Source organism: Orycteropus afer, unplaced genomic scaffold, assembly GCF_000298275.1.
Source record: "Orycteropus afer afer isolate SDZICR_OR568_19922 unplaced genomic scaffold, OryAfe1.0 scaffold00158, whole genome shotgun sequence".
In the NCBI taxonomy this organism is placed as follows: domain Eukaryota; kingdom Metazoa; phylum Chordata; class Mammalia; order Tubulidentata; family Orycteropodidae; genus Orycteropus; species Orycteropus afer.
In genome coordinates, this window is record NW_006921745.1 from 7,099,594 (window position 1) to 7,120,267 (window position 20,674).

Below are 20,674 nucleotides of genomic sequence, written 5' to 3' on the forward strand. Positions count from 1 at the left end.
GCTCCATCAAGCCCTATCAGACCAGCAAACGTGGTCCCCTCCCCCCTTTTTTTTTCCTAAATGATTTTGAGTTTTGTTCCACATTGTTCTCCCACTCTATCCAGGATCTCCTATAGAGATCCCCCCTCTGAGTGGTTGACAGTGGTAGCTGGGCACATTCTAGTTCTTCTGGTGTTGTAGTCATATAGGCTGAGGATTGCATGGTGTACCAGTCACTTGGACCAATTGTTTCCATATGTCTTTGGTTTTCTTCATTCTTCTTTGCTCTGGACAAGGAGAGACCCATTGTTGCATCTAGATAGCCATTTGCAAGGTTTTAAGATTCCAGTCCCTACTCGCTAAAGTAGGATGTGGAATGATATTTTTGTGTAGTATGTTATGCCAATTGAGCTTTATGTCTTTTGCAAGTATGGTCCCAAGCCCACAAGTCCAACTACTCACTCCCTCTGGCTATGTCCAAGAAGTTGACTACAACCTTGTTCCTTGTCAGCTCTACTATATACTTGGAAATTCTTACAGAACATACAAATACACTTGTAGAAACATTGTCTGCCAACCCTATACATGGTCTTTGGCACACTCTCCTCTGCACAGACATACCTAATAATTCAGCCTGTCCACCCATCTGTCCACCTGTATATCAATATTTGCCTTCACTGACAATGCAGTACTGTGTGTGCAAAAGGGTTCACCTTTGCCGTTTGTACCTCCCATGCACCTGTTTGTGTCTTCTTCTTCCTCTGTGCCGCCGTGTTGATCACTCACATTTGGTATATTGCCCTTTTCTTTATGGTCTTTTGTAGAACAGTGTTACTGAAAGTATGGTCTGTGTTTTAGACAGTAATTGTACATTAACAGTAATTTTATATCTGTTGAATCTGTATATGACAATAAAAATATAATTGCACTTATATTTTATATATCCTTTTCATTTCATTTTTTTCTAGTAATTAATATGCATTTATTTTACAAAAGTACTGATATGTGATGTAGTAACTGGTCCTTTATTTTGAGAAGCAGTATATTTCAGAGCCATGCAGTTCAACTTGGGACATTTAAGACCTATAATTACTATAATTATATTTAAGGCCTAATAATTATCCTACCAGGAGCTCTGGTAGCCTAGTGCCTAAAGGCACTTGACTGCTAACCAGAAGACTGGCGGTTCAAACCCACCAGCCACTCCTCAGAAGGAAGGCTGGGCAATCTACTTCCATAGTGATACCTACTCAGAAACCCAAGGAGGGGTCACTATGAGTTGGGGTCGACTCCACGGCACATAACAACAACAACAATAATTACCTTACCACATTTTACTTACTAGACCTTATCTTGAGCTTGACATCCATTGGATGGATCTATCTATCTATATCTATCTACACACACACACACACACACACACACACACACACACACATATATATATGGGAGCTCTGGTAGCATAGTGGCTAAGGCACTTGACTGCTAACCAGAAGGCTGGTGGTTCAAACCCACCAGCCACTCCTCGGAAGGAAGGTTGGGCAATCCTTCTTCCGTAGTGATACTGCCTCAGAAACCCAAGGAGGGGTCGCTATGAGTCAGCTATGAGTCAGGGCTGACTCGATGGCACATAACAACAACAAATATATATATATATATATGTGTATATATATATATAGCATACATATGTATAGTACTTAAATATTTAGTCAAAACAGTCTCTTAAAATACTTTAAATTTATATTCTTTATAGGAACTCTGGTGGTGCAATGGTTCAACACTTGGCTGCTAACTCAAAGATCAGAGGTTTGAACTCACCAGCCACTCCTTGAGGAAAAAGATCTAGTGATCTGCTTGAGACCTTTTGTAAAGATTTATAGCCTCAGAAACCCTAGTAGCAGTTCTATCCCCTTGTCCTACAGGTTTGTTAGGCGTTGGATTTGACTTGATAGCACACAACCAAAACATTCATCAATAATTCAGATAGATGGTCCTTTTTTTATACTTTGGTAAGCTATACATAGTCTCAAAATAAATCTCTGCATAGGAACAATGTGGCATATCACATCTTTGTGATTAACAAATAAAGCCATAAGCAATTGAGATTCAGAGGCTTTGATAACCATATTTAAGTGAAAATTTAAAATCAATAATTATAATGATAATCACAACAATCAATAAACATTTTTTCTGAAACAAAAAAGATTACAAAGACAAAAGTCAGCTAAGAGATGAGGACAGGGGCTCTGTGTTGTTAACTAGTACCCTCAGTTCTAGGATACTGCTTGGCACTAAGTGCACAATAATTGCCAAATGAATGACATGGTATTTAAGAATACTTAGGCAACAGATTGTAATTAACACTGTGGTAATAATGCTGAAAGATGACATTCCTTCAAAAGAAATGACATTTCTTTACAGGAAGACCCCAAATTCATCTTAAAATATGGAGTGAGTTGAATTAGAAAAGAGGCTTATTCTGAAAGATGACTGAGTCTGAATTGAGGTTTTGCCACTTACTACTTACTAGTTATCCTCCCTGAGATTCAATTTTTTTATATGGAAAATGTAGATAATAATAGAACTCATCTCATAAGCTGGTTGTCAGGAGTAAATGGCATATTAAGCATCTGGTGCACACCTGGCACTTAGTAAACACCTAGTCAACATAAGATAGCAGTAATATTAAAAAACTGCCAATATGTCACCATTTTTGAGCTACAACAGTGGCAGCTTCTTATGGTGTCGCTAATAGTAATGGTATCAAATACAGTAAAATACTAATGGTTTCAAACACACTAAAAAGTACCTTTTGGCTCAAAAAAAACTCACCAGGCAGAGACTGGGTGTATTCTTTTCCTGTTACCTCGACAGTTTATCCGCCAGCATCTATTTCCTGAGGTTGTTGTCAGGGTTTCAGAAGTGATGTATAGAGCCTGGGGAGCACATCACCTGTGGTAAGTGTTGCCATCATAATCCTCTGGGTGCTTGCTAGGAGGGTCTACCCCTCAACAAGCAGAGTTAAACTGAACTATGTCAAGTGGGGCCAAGAAGGCAGTGACGGGGAGATCCGTCTACATTACTTGTTGCTGTCAAGTCGATTCCAACGCATAGCCACCTACATTAGAAACTTTAAAAGATTCTGTGGCTTTTTTTGAGCAAATAATGCCAGGGAGAGTTTGATTACAGATACAAGAACAGATTCTTCAAACGTTGGCTTCAGTTATAAGCCAGAGTTGGTCTGGTGACTTTGTATGGGTAGAACCCATAAAAGTTTATCATTAAGAGTTAGCCTAGGAGGCCAAAATCACACTGCTCCATTTACCATTTGCGTCCACTTTTTATGGTACAATATGGTAAATGCTGGAAGTTCCGGTGGTGTAGTGCCTAAGGCATCTGACTGCTAACCATATGGCTGGCGGTTCAAACCCACCAGCCACTCCTCGGAAGAAGATTGGCAATTTACTTCTGTAGTGATACTGCCTTAGAAACCCAAGGGTAAATGTTACCATCCTTGGTCACCATATCACCAGCATCGCCAATACCGCCACCACTGACATAAAAATAATATTCCTATCTCCAAAGTAAGAAAATTCATCTCCAAGACATCTCATTCGGTTAGACATTCTGCTATTATCCACCATGTTTACAAATAGTTATTTTTAATATATTTAAGTTATATAACTTGAAAAGTTCCAACACAGTGTCTACATCTCTAAGGTGACAATGTTTTATGCTTTTTGCTAACAGACTCAAATACAGGGTACAAATCTTGGAAATATTTTACTAGTCAAGGAAGACTTAAATGCATCTTAATTCTTGTTTAAAACATTATTTGATGCTGCTCTATTAGAGAAAATTTATAGTTGCAATTCTGGATTGAAGAATCTGTCAGATAAATGAACAAACACTATGTGTATAGCTAATGAAGATTTGTCCTAGTGGAATCCAACTTTCTGTATGTGCATATATATTTATATTAACCTCTGGGTGAAATTTCATATAGAAATTTAAACATATGCTTTTGGAGGGGAAAACAATGTCTTATCTTTGTATTTTATATCACACCTAGCACTGCCTCTAACATTATTAGGAATTAAATAAATGTTTCTTGAATTACATTAAAAAGGAAGATCAGCCAGCCAAATAAAAGAATGGCATATAGGCTGAACATTTATATCAGGTAGATATACTCCTTGGAGAGACCAATCATAGGAGAACAGAAGGGTAGTGTATGCACAGGGAGACCGCTTGGGGACAGGAGTGCATGGAAGGTAAGGACACAGGGAAGAAGTAACTATGGGGAGGAAGTGGGAAGAGAGCTCTTACACTGTGACCAATGTAACACTGAGAGGCTGAAAGAACAAATATGGCTTCCATCTGAAAGTACCAAGAATGAAAGGGTGACCTGAGCTTTACTCTGTTGCTGGAAGTTGGAAGAGAAGGGTCCTAGAGTGCTCACAAAAGCACCGCACCCAGAATACCAAACCTCAATGCAGTCAATGTCATGAGACAAAACGTGTATGAAGTGTTGTATGGAAAATGAAATTGCTCTGTAAAATTTCACCCAAATAACCATAAAAATTTTGGGGAAAAACAAAACAAAAAACCAAAAACCAAAAAACACAAAAATGGCCAGAATTCCTGGTTGGATAGAGTCTGGTGGAACTATGGAGACCATGGCCCTGGGTTACCCTTTGGGTGTAGAAATGGACTCCCTCCCACAGATTCACTCTAAGTACAATGGTAGAAAGACCTACATGCAGAACAACTTCCCAAGGGCAATGCACATACCTACTCTAGGGAGATGTACCCCTCAGAGCAATTAGCCAGGAGACACCAGAGGGGCAACATTCACATGGAGGGCAAGCTGGACAGACAGGAATGCATAGTTAAGAAGAGCACAGGGAATAGTCACAGGGACGGGAGGAGAGGCGAGGTTTTTATAGTTGGGGATGGTAACTGGGTCATGAAATCAAATGTGTATGAACTGTTGAATGTAAAATAAATTTGCTTTGTAAATGTGCATCCAAAGCACAATAAAATTAAAAAAAAAAAAGGAAAAATTTTCACAGGAAAATATACTAATTCAAGCACTAACTTCTAATGTTAGGAGATCAAAAGAAGTGACAATGGTCACAAGAAATTAACTCAAAAATCTTAGATGAATTGTCCAAAAAAGTGATGCTAAATTGTTCTTGCTCCTTGAAAAGAATATAATGTTCTAAGATATAATTGTCAACATTAGTTGAAATGCATTTAATTTAAAATTTAAGTGCCTCTCTCCATAATACCAACAGTGAACAACAATCAAGGCAACAGAAGGAATCTTTGAATAGGTACATCAAAATAAAACCCTATTCCTCAACAATAAATAGATTAGTTGTTGTTGTTGTTGTTATGTGCTGTCAAGTCAGACCCAACTCATAGCGACCCCTCCTTGGGTTTCCGAGGCAGTATAACTACGGAAGGAGATTGCCCCATCTTCTTTCCAAGGAGTGGCTGGTGGGTTTGAACCGCCAGCCTTCTGGTTAGCAGTCAAGTGCCTTAGCCACTATGCTACCAGAGCATAATACCAACAGTGAACAACAATAAAGGCAACAGAAGGAATCTTTGAATAGGTACATCAAAATAAAACCCTATTCCTCAACTATAAATAGATTAGTAGAACTATGTAATTAAGTAGGAGAGACTGAAAGAACAAATGAGGCTTCCATCTGAAAGTACCAAGAATGAAAGGTTGCCCTGAACTTTACTCTGACACTGGAAGGTGGAGGACAAGGGTCCCATAGTGCTCACAAAACACAGCACACAGAATATCGAATCTATTACTGCACAACTGGGCATCACACAAATATAATCAGAGCACTGTGCAGCTGGGACAACAACAATCTATCATTTATGAACTTGTTTTTATATGTTGTCATTCTCCATGCTTCCATTAATGATAAGTCGAGGTCATAACTGAGGCAGATAAGGGTCAGGTAAAGAAAACAAAGAAAACTATTGCTAGTTCTATTTTTATTTATTTATTTTGTATGGCACAAACAAACCTTTAAGAGAATTTAATTAAGCAGGCTCACCAAGATAAGCTTTTCTTTGAAGGCAAATTCTTCAGTTGGATATTAGGGTCATGGCATAATAGGATGATTTTTAGGGGCCTGCAATGACTCATCCAAAGGTCAGTCTTAAAAGTTCTAGGATCTCTTCAAATTTGTAATTCCATAGTTTAACTCAAACAATCTTATGCCTGGCCATACCCTGAGACTTGTTTTTCCTCAGACAGGTTCCATATTGAAGATCTCAAACTTCTAAAATTCCCCTCATGGTTTACAACCTCCTACTCTTAATTTTCTCCATTTCCTCCACATGTCTTTTCTGCCCTCACTGGGACCTCCAGCTTGTGACATTTCCCTAATGCTTGGTCCGTCAACATAAAGTGGATTCCATGGGCAGCCATTTCAAACTGAGTGTCATGAGGAATAAGAATAATACCTAATTTTTAAGTTGTTGTTGTTGTTGTTATATGCTGTTGAGTCAGCCCTGACTCATAGCGACCCCTCCTTGGGTTTCCGAGGCAGTATCACTACGGAAGTAGGATTGCCCAACCTTCCTTCCGAGGAGTGGCTGGTGGGTTTGAACCACCAGCCTTCTGGTTAGCAGTCAAGTGCTTTAGCCACTATGCTACCAGAGCTCCTAATTTTTAAGTAGTACCTCATAATTCAGAAAGGGCTCTCTCAGGCTTTTTCTTATTTGATTTCATCTGCAATAGGTCATATCCCTCTTAAAGAAAAAGCAAAGGGGACTCGAACTTATTGAAAAAAGACAATAGTGAGTTATTTATTCTTTTGTCCTTATGTCTGCCTCAATGGCTTAAAATGGCAACTGAGTGGCCAACAATAGATGACTACCTGTGATTCTGCACTCACCCTTCCTACTGTTCTCAAAGAAACACAGTGGTGCATGCAAAGTCTCAGTACATGGACTCATGCTCCTAAGCACTACATTCCAACCACGAAAGCAACTCCATCCTTAGAAGAAATGCAAACTAGATAAATTAGACAGGAATGTGTACTGGCAGTGAGGCAGCAGAAAAACACTTGTTGTAAACCAGAGTTCTACATGTAGTTGGCTCAGACATTAAAAAAAGAAAAAGTAAGTCAAAAGAAAATAACCATGACTATGACTAAAATAAGGTATGTGTCTTTTTGCTTCCAACTATCTTGAAAAAGTAACATGATGCAATAGTATAAATCTTCAGTTAATTAATTCTAAATTTTTACAGCCAGTTCTGTACCTTCATCCTGCATTAACACCATCTGTCTATGGTGAATATTTAGTTTTCACCCACAACCTGTTTCCTAACCCTTAGAATAAATGTATCTCCTTAAAAACCTGTATAGTGTTCTATTCACCAGAAGAGGGATAAGGGCTTATATTTTCAATAAACCAGTATCATTACTTTAAAATCTACTGCTGCCATCTCCTGTGTTAATGAAGCAGCACCTTCATATTGATGAAAAAAGTAATGGTGTTTAACGGGAACAATTCTTATTAGCCAATCATGGCACATCTTCCACACACACCAGAGGAAGAAAAGTTGAATTCTGTTACCTCTAAGTGACTTCGCCTCTCAGCAATCACACGTTCATCCTTGTTTCCAAATAACTTCTTTGGGGGGAATTCGAGGGTAGCAAGCTGAAATACATATTTTAAAAGAACTACATTAATGGGAGGGAAGGACACAGGGAAGAGGTAACTATGGGGAGGAAGTGGGAGGGGACCTGTTGCAAGGCTGGCAGTTCAAACCCACTAGCCACTCCTCGGAAGGAAGATGGGGCAACCTACTTAATGATACTGCCTCGGAAACCTGAGGAGGGGTCTCTATGAGTCGGGTCCGACTCGACGGCACATAACAACAACAACGAGACAAAGAGTGTGAGCTGCTACATGGAAGGTGAATTTTCTCTGTAAACTTTCAGCCAAAGCAACAATAAAAATTAAAAAAAAAAAAAAACCTGCATTAATATTGCACCTATGTCTTTGGGTTATTATTCATTTATTATTTAGAATCTCTATTGTGGGATGGAGCTTTGGTGATGTAATGTCTAAAGCATTTGACTGCTAACCTGAAGGTTGATGGTTCAAATCTACCAGCTGCTCCAAGGAAGGAAGATGGAGCAGTCTACTTCTGTAAAGACTTACTGCTTCAGAAACCCAATAGCAGTTGCTATGAGTCAGAATCGACTCGATAGCAGTGAGTTTTGTTACTTTTTTTTTTTTAATGTGGTATAAGAGAATGAGATCAAAAGTTTTAAAGATGGTGGGTCTTGCTTTGCTTTTGCCCCCAACCACTCACTGGCTGACCTTGATCAGATTAGACAACCTTTGGTCAGATTCCACAGTGGTCAAATGCGAAGGTAGGATGGTGTGAACTCTAAGCAAGGACAGATCTGATTCTAAACGTTCTGTCTCAGACGGCCTATCAGACTCTGTGCCAAATGGTGCTTCCCAATTTGTATTTTCTGGAATGTAAATTTGTTCTTCTTTCAATACCTTTCATATACTGAAATGGAATCATTTGTGTTGAGGTGAGAATTTGAAAATTCAACCTATATATTACTTGAACAATTTTAAAAATAGTTCTAAGACCATTGCTAAGGTTCCCCATTCCATATTGCATTTTTCAGTTACTAATGCAAATGAAGACTTAGAATTTGTTATAGCCAGAATGTCAGAGTCATTTTCCTTATGTTTCTCTTCTTGGAGGTATACAAATTATAATAAGAAGGTATGCTTTAGTACAAGACTCTCAGGCAAGAAAGGGCTCTAAGCTTGTGAAAACCTGGGCAGCCAGAGTTGCTTCGGTTGAGTGAGTGCAAAGCAGCAATAATTGCTGGTGCTGACAGAATTCACTATTTTCTTCCTTCCTCATCCTGCCAAGTTCAGACAAATTCAGAAGCCAGTGAAGTATAATCAAGTAAAATTAACATTTCTCTCACAATATATATCCCAGTATGCCACAAAATTCTTGTTTCATATGTAAATGGAAATAATTCACTTTAAGTTTATACTGTTGCAGTAACAGTCAAAAATTAACCATAAGTATGTGTAAATATAGTACTTTAAAATTTAATATAAAGTATAATATACATACATAAAATGTACATATCACAAGTGAAGAATATGATGGTAATTTTCCAAATTTGAACACATATGTGTAAGCCAGATCAAGACAGAGAACCTTGCCAGTACCCAAGGAGCTCCCCCAGATGTTTTCCAGTCACTAATCCTGCAAAAGCAACTACTAGACTGACTTCTAACAGCATAGTGTTTCTCTTATTTTTCAACTTCATATAAATGGTATCATACAGTAGGAAATTTTTGTATTTACCTTCTTTTGCTCAATACCATGTTTGCAAGATCCATCTGTGTTATTATATGTAGCAACAAATCACTTATTCTCACTGGTATATAGCATTCCATCGTGAGATTTATTCCACAATTTATTTCTCTATTCTCATTATTGGGCTTTTGGTTAACTTCCAGTTTTTTGCTATTAGGAATTAGGCTGCTACGAACATTCTTCCAACAGACCCTCTGATGAATACAGGTTCACATTTCTATTGGCCACAGTGTCAGAAGTGGAAATGTGGGTCATATAGTATATATATATTTACCTTTAGTCAAAAACATTAAACAGTTTTCAAACTAGTTTTCCTAACTGAGCACCCCCATCAGCAGTGTTTGAGAGATTTAGCTATTCTAGGTCTTTACCAAGATCAGTATTACGATCTTTTTCATTTTAGCCATTTAGTGGTGGGTATGTAATCGTTTCCTGTATAGTTCAAGTTTGCATTTCTCTAATGACTAATAACACAGGTCACTTTTTCACATGTTCATTTACCATCTGAACAGTCATTTTTTGTGAAATGTCTAAGTCTTTTGTTCATTTTTATTAGATGTCCTCCCTTATCTTATTGTTAAGAGAAATTACTTGTATTAATTTTTGCATTTTGTGTATCTTCTCCCACTTTGTAGGCTGCCTTTTCATTCTCTTAAAGTGTCTTTGATGTTTGTGTAGTTCCTTTTCAAAGTTAACTGAAGTCCAGGCAGATGTTTATTCCTTTAGCAAATATCTTTCTACCAAAGCACCAACAGATGGATTTACTTTTCTTTTAAATTTTTTATTATTTACTCTTTTGCTCCTTTTCTCACCAACATGGCAATTCTGTTACAGACATTTGATTTTAAAATCAGTTCACGGTAAAGCGAAAGAACATGGCCATTGGGTAAGAGCTAGTTTCATTCTCTACTTGACAAGTAACTAGCTAACTATCTGTGTTTCCCTGAACCTGAGTACTCTCCCCTGAAAAAAAATTAAAAACAACTAGTGAAGAATTAATGTAGTGATAGTAGCTATTATTACTAGTTGTTAGAGATCTAATAATTGCTAACATAGCAGCATGCCCACATGCCCTTGTGTTCTCTCCCCATGCACTGCACTGATTGTGTAGCTTCATGAAGCAAAGGAATTTCTGGAACCCTGGCCTCACTAGCACACACACACTCCCTCTATGTTGCAGCTTAGTGAAGACAGGTATACCAGAACCTAACTTTTGAGCTTTAACCAGCCTAGATTTCATTTCATACAAATGTGTCTCCTCCCAATGCAATGATTTTGAAAGCTTGGCAAGCATGCTTTCACAGTTGGCTGGTTTGCTGTTTTCTTATGTGGCTGATGAGATGATGTAGTTTTTGTCAGGGGAAATTTATAGTCACACCCACATGCTAACTCAGAAATGGTACACTAAAGGGATTTCAGGCAGCTGAATTAGGAAGGGAATAAGCATTTCAATTTCCTCATAGTCAACTCTAATTCTCTCTTCCCAGACAGAGGCTACTATTTTGTGCTAATAATATCCAGCCTGTGAAATAATTATGTCTAAATTATGTACAATGATGTTCAGATTTCAGAGAGAAAAGGAGAATCTTAAATTACCTTTAGGAATATAATCTTAAGATTATAATATTCAACTGTCTAAGTTCAGAGATGAAGAAATGCAGGCCCAAACTTAAGTGACTTAGAAACGTTCAAGGCCATGGGGTGGCAGAGTCAAGATAAAGAATCAAGACTGACTTTATCATGACAAGGCTGTAAGAGGAAGTCTGTAGTGTATGGGGAGTGGCTTCCAAGGAGGCCCATGTACCTCTAGTAAAAGCCCTTTTGAAGCCTTTGGGAGTGCAGGATTCAGATTTAAAAAGTAGCTCCTCCTTGCATATATTAAACCAGAAATACGAAGCCATGCCTGCTAGGCAGTGCACATCAATAGTTCCAAAAAGAGATATCAAATGAACTCCACCGAGGATCTGTACTCCATAAACAGAATAGGAAACAGCGTGGTCAGCAACAGCAGTAGAAAACAACAGGAAAGGAGAATGGGTCTGAAGGTGAGCTCCCCAAAGGCCCATCCTGGGATTGTACAATTAGTTACTTCCTTGTCACATTGTTTTTAGCTTCCTCTGAGTCAGCCCCTGACTCATGGTGACTTCATGTACAAATGGAATTGGGCCATTGTGTTTAGATAGGTTGATTTTTCAGAAGTAGATTGCCAAACCTTTCTTTCTTGTCTTAGTCCACACTAAGCATCACTAAAACCTGTTCAGCATGATACCAAAACTCAAGCTTCCACTGAGAGATGAGTGGTGGCTGCTCTTCAGGTGCATTGGCTAGAAATCAAACCGAGGTCACCTGCATGAAAGGTAAAATTCTACCACTGACTAACAAATGTGGTGGCACAGTGGTTAAGGTATTTGGCTGCTAATCATAAAGCTGCTCCGTGGAAGAAAAATGAAGTTGTCTGCTTCCAGAAAGATTTACAGCCTTCAAAACTCAACTGGGGTCTCCATGAGTCAGAATCTACTCAATGACGGTGAATTTAGAGTTTTTATTAACCTCCTACCCCATCACCTTGTTGTTGTTGTGTGCTGTTGAGTTGAAGCCAACTCATAGAAACACTGTATAATGAGTAGAACTGCCTTATAGGGTTTCCTAGGCTGAAATCATTTTGAGAAGACATTGCCAGGAAGCCCATGAGTTGCTGGTGGGTTCAAACTGTTGACCTTCAGTTGGCAGCCAAACACTTAACCACTGCACCAGGGCTACTCATCACCTTACCTTTCTCTAAATAAAAAATAACAATGATGGTGCTATCCTTAGACACAGTTAAAAATAAATGTTGAGGGAGGGGAAAAAGGATCAGAAACAGCAGTTCTAATGTGAAATGCAAGCTACTAGGTCCATGTCTGCTATGGGTTGAATTGTATCCCCTCAAAATGTATGCTGGAATCCTAACCCTTATGTGTATAATTGTAATCCTATTTCGATACAGGCCATCATGAACATAATAAAGGAAACACTATTAGTGTAGCATGTATCTTAAGCCAATCACTTCTGAAATATAAACAGAGCAGACTGGGCACAGAAGTAAGGACAAATAGAGAAAGACAGATGTCACCTAGAGATCTCCAAAGAAAACCAAGAAGAATGCCAAAGAATCTGTAACAAGACTTTTCCTCCAGAGTCGACAGAGAGAGGCTTCTCAGAGCCAGTGCTCTGAATTCAAAACTTCTAGTCTCTAAATTATAAGAAAATACATTTCTATCTGTGAAGGCCACTCATACGTGGTACTTCTGTTACAGCAGCACTAAGAGACTAAGACAGTGTCCTACTGGTGGAACTGGAAATGCTGTAGTAACTGAACAAGCCAAAGTAGAAAGGCAAGGCTATGAAGCAAATTTTTAATATAATACCGCCACCATTAACATAAGTAAGTTTACAGCAGAAACAACTTTCCAACTGAAGCACGAGTGAATCTCTTTCCTCTGGTAGGAGAAACTGTCTCCATAACTCCTCTTTAAAGAATCTTAACAGTGCTGTTTAGACCTTGTTATTCATAAGCTCTTAGTGAATGAGATGAAGTTACCAGTTTTGCAAGTTAAAAACTGTTGGGTATTAACAATTCCATCTGGTCCAATTATGTTTATATGTTCAATATTTTTAACCACCTGCTCTGGCAAAGATATATTTCCATCAATTACTTTACTTGCAAAGTGCAAATATTCTCATCTGATGGACTGTTGATCAGCTATCTAAACCAATCCATTCTGAAAGAATATTTTTCTTAAAGTGCTCAAAAATAAAACAAAACTAAAACTAGCTTATACTGAAAAAATATGTAACAGCAAAATAGCCAAGGAGGTAGGGTGGTGGAACAGGAGTAAGAGGAAGCTATTTGAATAGGTAACAATAGTTGCTGACATAGAACATATTATAGTCACATTGGTAAAATCATTGTGTTTCCAGAAAGAACAACAACAAAAGACCACCATCATCTTTACCTAGAGTGGCTTCTTCAGCTTAAACAAATGAGTATCATAAAAATGGTGAAAGAGAGGGCCCTGATGCTGACCCTCAACGTAACTGGAATAGGGCTAAAGGATGTGGGGTAGGAATTGTTTCCTCATTTTCAAAACAATTCTTAGAATAGTTAGAAACCCAGGCTCAAATAGAGGTTTGAACTTTATCTCTCCACAATTACAAAGCCACTGTTTCATTTATATTAAAGTAGAACAGTAAATGTAATCCTCTATAGGCCGAATTTCTGATCCATCAATTAAACTGTATATTGCCATGATCGAAAGAGCCACTGGTTAGGACACATAATTGTGCCTGGAGAACCACCCTCCACAAAACAAACAAACAAACAAACAAAAAACCCTTTTCCATTTTACTAAACTTATTCAACTGCTACTGTATGAAAAGCAGTATTTTCAACAAATTACTAAAGAATATGAGTGGTTTAGACAAGCTAATTCTGAATTTCCCTGACTTCCTCTCTCATATATCAGACATATCAGCATCTTCTTAGTTTGAAGTTTTCTTGTTTGTTTCTCATACTAAACAGAAGATTTGAAATAAGTACTCATATCTGGACATTTTCATTTCCTCTCAAGTACTTTATATTTACCAATTTTCATTTTGATTGCTTCATTTTTCTAATCTAGCAGATACTGTAGATTTGATATCCACGAGAAATACATCAGGAAAAATGAGTGACAATCTGTTCATGGAGAGACTCCTCTGATTTCCTTTGTAACTACTGACAAAGAAAAAACAGTGACCATTAACAGGAATAAAAGTAAAATAAACACAATAAAATAAAAATACAGACAAGAAAACAGTATATTTCACCTTCAACTTGAACTTGTATATAAGCAATTGATGGTCTGTTCCCCAGTCAGGCCCTGGTCTCATCCTGAGTGATTACATGGAGCTTCTCCATCATCTCTTTCCACATAGCAAATTTGATACCTGTGTATTTTACCTACTGAGGTCCATGTATATGTTGTTGAAAAAAGGCATTTATAATAAATAAATAACTGGTCTTGCAAAATTCTATTGTGTAATGTTCTGCGTCATTTCTAGCAGCAAGGCCCTATTTTCCAACTACTGATTTTTTTATTTCAAGTTCTGCATTTCAATCATCAGAAATTATTAATGCATCTTGATTGCATGTTGATCAATTTCAGATTGCAGAAGTTGGTAAAAATCTTCAATTTTTTCAACTTTGGCATTAGTGGTTAGTGCATAAATTTGAATAATAGCTGTATTAACATGTCTTCCTTATAGGCACAGAGGTATTTACCTAGCACTCACAGTATTTTATTTCAGACCATCAACTCATCATACCCAAGTTCAAGTTGAAGCTGAAAAAATTAAAACAAGTCTATGAAAGGCAAAGTATGACCTTGAGTACATCCCACCTGAAGTTAGAGATCGCCTGAAGAATATATTTGACAGACTGAACATTAATGAATTTTGAGGTAACATCCAGCACATCATATATGAAGAACTCAAAAAAAGGTCATTAAAAAGACAAGAGAGAAAGAAAAGAACAAAAGTGATGTCAAAGCAGACACGATGAAGTAAAAGAGATGAACAGAAAATTTCAAAGGGCAGCTTAAGAAGACAAAGTACTATAATGACATGTGAAGACCTGGAGTTAGAAAACCAAAAAGTAAATAAAACACACTTTGCATTTCCCATGCTGACAGAACCTAAGAAAAAATTCTAGCCTTGAGTTGCAATACTGAAGGATTCTTTGGGCAAAAAACTGAAGGACACAGGAAGAATCAAAAGAAGGTGGAAGGAAAACACAGAGTCAATGTACCAGAAAGAATTGGTCAACATTGAACAATTTCAGGAGGCAGCATATGATCAAGAACTGATGTTATTGAAGGAACAAGTACAATCTGCACTGAAGTATGTGCAAAAAAACAGACTCCAGGAACTGATAGAATACCAATTGAGAGGTTTCAACAAATGGATGCAATGCTTGAATGCTCACTTGTTCATGACAAGAAATTTGGAAAACAGCTACGGCAAACTGACTGGAAGAGATCCATATAACATGCTCATTCCAAAGAAAAGTGATCCAATGGAACATGGAGATTATTGAACAATATCAATATCATATGCAAGTAAAATATGCTGAAGGTAATGCAGAAACAGTTGCAGGAGTAAACTAACAGCAAACTGTGAGAAATTCAAGCAGAATTCAGATCAGAATGTGAAAAGGAATATCATCGCTGATGTCAGATGGGCCTTGGCTGAAAGTAGAGAATACCACAGTTCACCTGTGTTCTATTGACTATGCAAAGGCATTTGACTGTGTGAATCATGAATTACTGATAACATTGCAAAGAATGGAACTCAGGAACATTTAATTGAGTTCTTGTGGAACCTGCACGTACACCAAGAGGCAGTTGTTCAAATAGGACAAGGGGATACTGCATAGTTTAAAATCAGCAAAAGTGTACAACAGGGTTGTATCCTTTCTCCATACTTGCCCTATCTGTATGCTGAGCTAATCTGAGAAGCTGGTGTGGTAGTTAAGGTGGCGAGTCAACTTGGCTGGGCCGTGATTTCGAGTGGCATGGCAGATGTAGTCATTCCACATGATGAGATCAGATGTGATGTAATCAACTCCATGGTGGAATCTACCGTGAAATATTAATCAGTGGAAGGGGAGTTGCCTTTGGGGTATGCCCTGCTTCCAGTATATATGGAGACATTTTGAGAAATATCAGTAGCTTTTTGGCACATTTTGGATCCTGCATTTGACTGAGTCTTCATCTCCAGTTTGTGGCCTTGAATTAGTGGCCTGCCATGTTGCCTGTTGATCTTAGGACTGTGCCATTTTACCCATAGATCTTGGGCTCTTCAGTCTCAGCAACCAGGAGCTGCATGAGTTAGGAGAAGCCTCCAGCTCCAGTGGGCCTGGAACAGAGCTGAAGCCCAAGGTCAAAGGGCCTTTAACCAGCCCCTAGTGTCAACATTCTGAATTTGGACCTCTATTGTTGTTGTTAGGTGCTATTGAGTCAGCTCCCACTCCTAGTGACCCTGTGTACAACAGAATGAAACACTGCCCACCCATGCACCATCTTAACAATCCTTGCTACACTTGAGCCCATCGTTGCAGCCACTGTGTCAATCCATCTTGATGTCCTTCTCCAGGGAATGGTCCCTTTTGACAACATGACCAAAGTAAGTGAGACAAAATCTGGCTTTCTCGCTTCCAAGGAGCATTCTGGTTGTACTTCTTCCAGGACAGATTTGTTCATTCTTCTGGCAATCCATGGTACTTTCAGTATTCCTCACCAACACCACAATTCAAAAGAACCAACTTTTCTTTCGCTTTCCTTACCCACTGTCCAGCTTTCACAGGCATATAAGGCAATTGATAATACATGGCTTGGGTTAGGCGCACCTTCGCCTTCAAAGTGACATCTTAGCTCTTTGGTACTTTAAAGAGGTCTTTTGCAGAAGATTTGTTGTTGATGTTGTTAGGTGCCGTTGAGTCATTTCCGACTCATAGCGACCCGATGCGCAGCAGAAGAAAACACTGCCTGATCCCGTGCCAGCTCCACAATCCCTGCTACACTTGAGCCCATCATCGCAGCCACTGTGTCAATCCATCTTGTTAAAGGTCTCTCCCTCTTTCGTTGACCCTCCACCCTACCAAGCATGACATCCTTCTCCAAGGAATGGTCCCTTCTGACCACATCACCAAAATAGGTGACACGAAGTCTGGCCATTCTCACTTCCAAGGAGCATTTCGGATGCACTTCCTCCAGGACAGATCTGTTAGTTCTTTTAGCAGTCCATGGTACTTTCAGCATTCTTCGCCAGCACCACAACTCAAAAGCATCAGATTTACGCAGTGCAATTCATTGTCTGATTTCTTGACTGCTGCTTCCATGTTTGTTGATTGTAGATCCAAGTAAAATGAAATTGATAACTTCCAATCTTTTCTCCATTTATCATGATGCTGCTTATTGGTCCAGTTGTGAAGATTTTGTTTTCTTTATGTTGAAGTGTAACCCATACCGCAAACTGTAGTCTTTAATCTTCATCAGCAAGTGCTTCAAGTCAGCAAGCAAGGTTGTGTCACTGGCATATCACAAGTTATTAATGAGCCTTCCTCCAATCCTGATGCTACATTCTTTTTCAGATAGTCCAGCTTCCTGGATAATTTGCTCAGCATATACACTGAATAAGTAGGTGAAAGGATACAACGCTGATGTACAGTCTTTCTGATTTTAAACCATGCAGTATGCCCTTGTTCTGTTCAAACAACAGCCTCCTGGTCTATGTACAGGTTGCTCATGAGCATAATTTTCTGAAATTCCCATTCTTCTCAAAGTTGTCTATAATTTGTAATGATCCACACAGTCAAATGGTTTTTCAAAGTCAATAAAACACAAGGAAACATCTTTCTGGTTTTCTCTGCTCAGCCTAGATTCAACTGACATCAGCAATGACATCCCTCACTCCACATCCCTTTCTGAATCCAGCCTCTGTTCCTGGAAGTTCCCTTTCAATATACTGCTGCACATGTTTGAATTGCATTCAGCAAAATTTTACTTGTGTGTGTGGTATTAATGATATTATTCAATAATTCCACACTCTGTTCAATCATCCTTCTTTGGATTGCGCACACATATGGATATTTTCCAGTCAGTTGGCTAGGTTGCCACCTTTCAAATTACTTAGCATAGATTATTAAGTACCTCCAGCACTGCATCCATTTGTTGAAACATCTCAATCAGTATTTTGTCAATTCCTGGAGGCTTGTTTTTCGCCAATTGCTTCAGTGCAGCTTCAATTTCTTCCTTCAATATCACTGGTTCTTGAACATATGTCACCTTCTGAAATAGCTGAACATCGACCAATTCTTTTTTGTACAGTGACTCTGTGTATTCCTTCCATCTTCTTTTGATGCCTCCTGCATCATTCAAGATTTTGCCCACAGAATCCTTTAATAGTGCAACTAAAGGCTTTATTTTTTTTTTCTTCAATTCTTTCAGCTTGAGAAATGTTGAGCATATTCTTCACTTTTGGTTTTCTAACTCTAGGTCTTTGCACATTTCATTATAATAATTGGATCTCTAGCCTCCTACATTGTAAAAGAATAAATTCCTATTTGTTTAACCTATACATGTGTGGTATTTCTGTAATAGCAACACTAGAGAACTAAGACAGCTGGACTACATGAAGAATACAGCCTCAGGACTGGAGGAAGACTCATCCACAACCTGTGATATGCAGATGACACAATCCTATTTGCTGAAAGTGAAAAGGACTTGAAGCAGTTACTGATGAATATCAAAGACTACAGCCTCTATTATGGATTAAATCTTGACATAAAGAAAAAAATTCTCACAGATGGACCAAAAAACAACATGATAAGTGGATAAAAGACTGAACTTGTCAAGGATTTCATTTTACCTGAATCCGCAATCAATGCCCATGGAAGCAGCAGTCAGGAAATGAGATGACTTATTGCGATATGCAAATCTGTGCAAAAAAGACCTCTTAAAAAGTGTTGAAAAGCAAAGACATCACTTTGAGGTCTTATGTTTGCCTGACACAAACCACAGTATTTTCAAATTCCTCATGTATCTGGAAAAAGTGGACAATTAATAAGGATAACTGAAGAACCAATGGATTTGAATTTTGGGGTTAGCAAAGAATATTGAATGTACCATGGACTGCCAAAAGAATGAACAATTCTGTCTTGTAATAACTACAGCAGAATGGTCCTTGGTAGCAAGGATGGTGAGACTTCACGTCAGGTACTTTGGACATGCAATCAGGAGGAACCAGGTTTCACAGAAGGATATAAAGCTTGGTAGAGGATCAGCAGGCAAGAGGAAGACCTTCAGTGAGATGGATTGACACAGTGACTGCAATAATGGGCATAAGCATAGCGATGATTGTGAGGATGGTGCAGGAGCAGGCAGTGTTTCATTCTGTTGTACACATGGGGCCACTGTGAGTTGGAATCGACTTGACAGTACCCAAGAACAACATATAGTATACAGAGTTCATAAAATAACAACACAAAGTAAAAAGTTGTGAGGAAAAGAAAATGAGAACCAAGAATTGTTTACCTAATCATGTTTACCTAACCAGAGTCCTTCAAGTGTAAGAACCATAGGCAGACATTCTCAAGCAGATAAGAACTCAGGGAAAACATACCAAGGTGCATTTTTAAAATATTACTAAGTGAGAAAGTAAATCAACCAGGAGACAGCACAATATTAAGATCTCAGGAATGAGACAGCATGGTAAAGTAAATACTGCCTCACTGTAAACTCACAAGAAAGAGGGGATTATATATAATTTATGTATAAATGAATGTGCATGTTAGAATTCTTGATAATGGAAAAATACTAATATAACTTACAAACTGGAAAGTGGGAGCAAGTAAAGTATGCAAATTGTTTTACCGTTATGAGTGTCAATTGATAATTTATAAAATAGAAACACATCATTTGAAAAGTAGTGACTTTAATGTTTTTCATATCCTTTTTCTTAAAGTGAGAAGTATTTTAGAGGAATTGATATATCTTATGTGTAGAAAAAATGTTCTGCAATTTCATTTTCACTTTCTCTTTCACTTCTGTTAAATTTAAGTAAAATTACACGTTTATACTTAAAAATAGCTTATCTGGAATCAGCCCAATGTTATAAAGTTATTAATTCTCTTTCTATTGTTTCTTTGATTTGATTTTTTACCAATCTACATATTCATCCTTTTATTTTACCTATTTATCAAGGCTGGCAGTTCAAACCACCAGCCACTCCTCGGAAGGAAGGTTGGGCAATCTACTTCCGTAGTGATATCCACCTTGGAAACCCAAGGAGGGGTCACTATGAGTCGGATCCGACTCAACAGCAGTGAGTTTGTTTTTTGGTTATTCATCAAGATAATTAAAATAATGTTTATTAGATGCCAAAATTAATTATATTTAGAGAATGATGGGGTAACTGGTTTCTTCCTTCTTGTATTTTCTTTATTTGAAATTTTACAATGAACATACATCATTTTTATAGAAACAAAAAAATGTGATTACTCTCTTTACACATTTAATGGAACAGTTAACATGTTTTCCTTTTTGGAACCTGGGATTTTGAGCAATCGGATTTCAAGTCTCAGCTTGGCAAATTGTTGTTGTTGTTGTTGTTATTTGCCGTCAAGTCGGCCCCGACTCATAGCGACCCCTCCTTGGGTTTCTGAGGCAGTATCACTACGGAAGTAGGATTGCCCAACCTTCCTTCCGAGGA

The 20,674-nt window shown here is 38.2% G+C and overlaps 1 protein-coding gene across 1 annotated transcript in view; it reads right to left on the bottom strand.

Annotated features, from left to right (window-relative positions):
- Positions 1 to 20,674, bottom strand: part of KIF16B (kinesin family member 16B) — a 640,246-nt gene that overhangs the window by 40,775 nt on the left and 578,797 nt on the right. Inside the window, exon 24 of the mRNA XM_007946387.2 lies at positions 7,594 to 7,677. Coding sequence (XP_007944578.2) covers positions 7,594 to 7,677 — 84 coding nt within the window. The remainder of the gene's footprint in view (positions 1 to 7,593; positions 7,678 to 20,674) is intronic.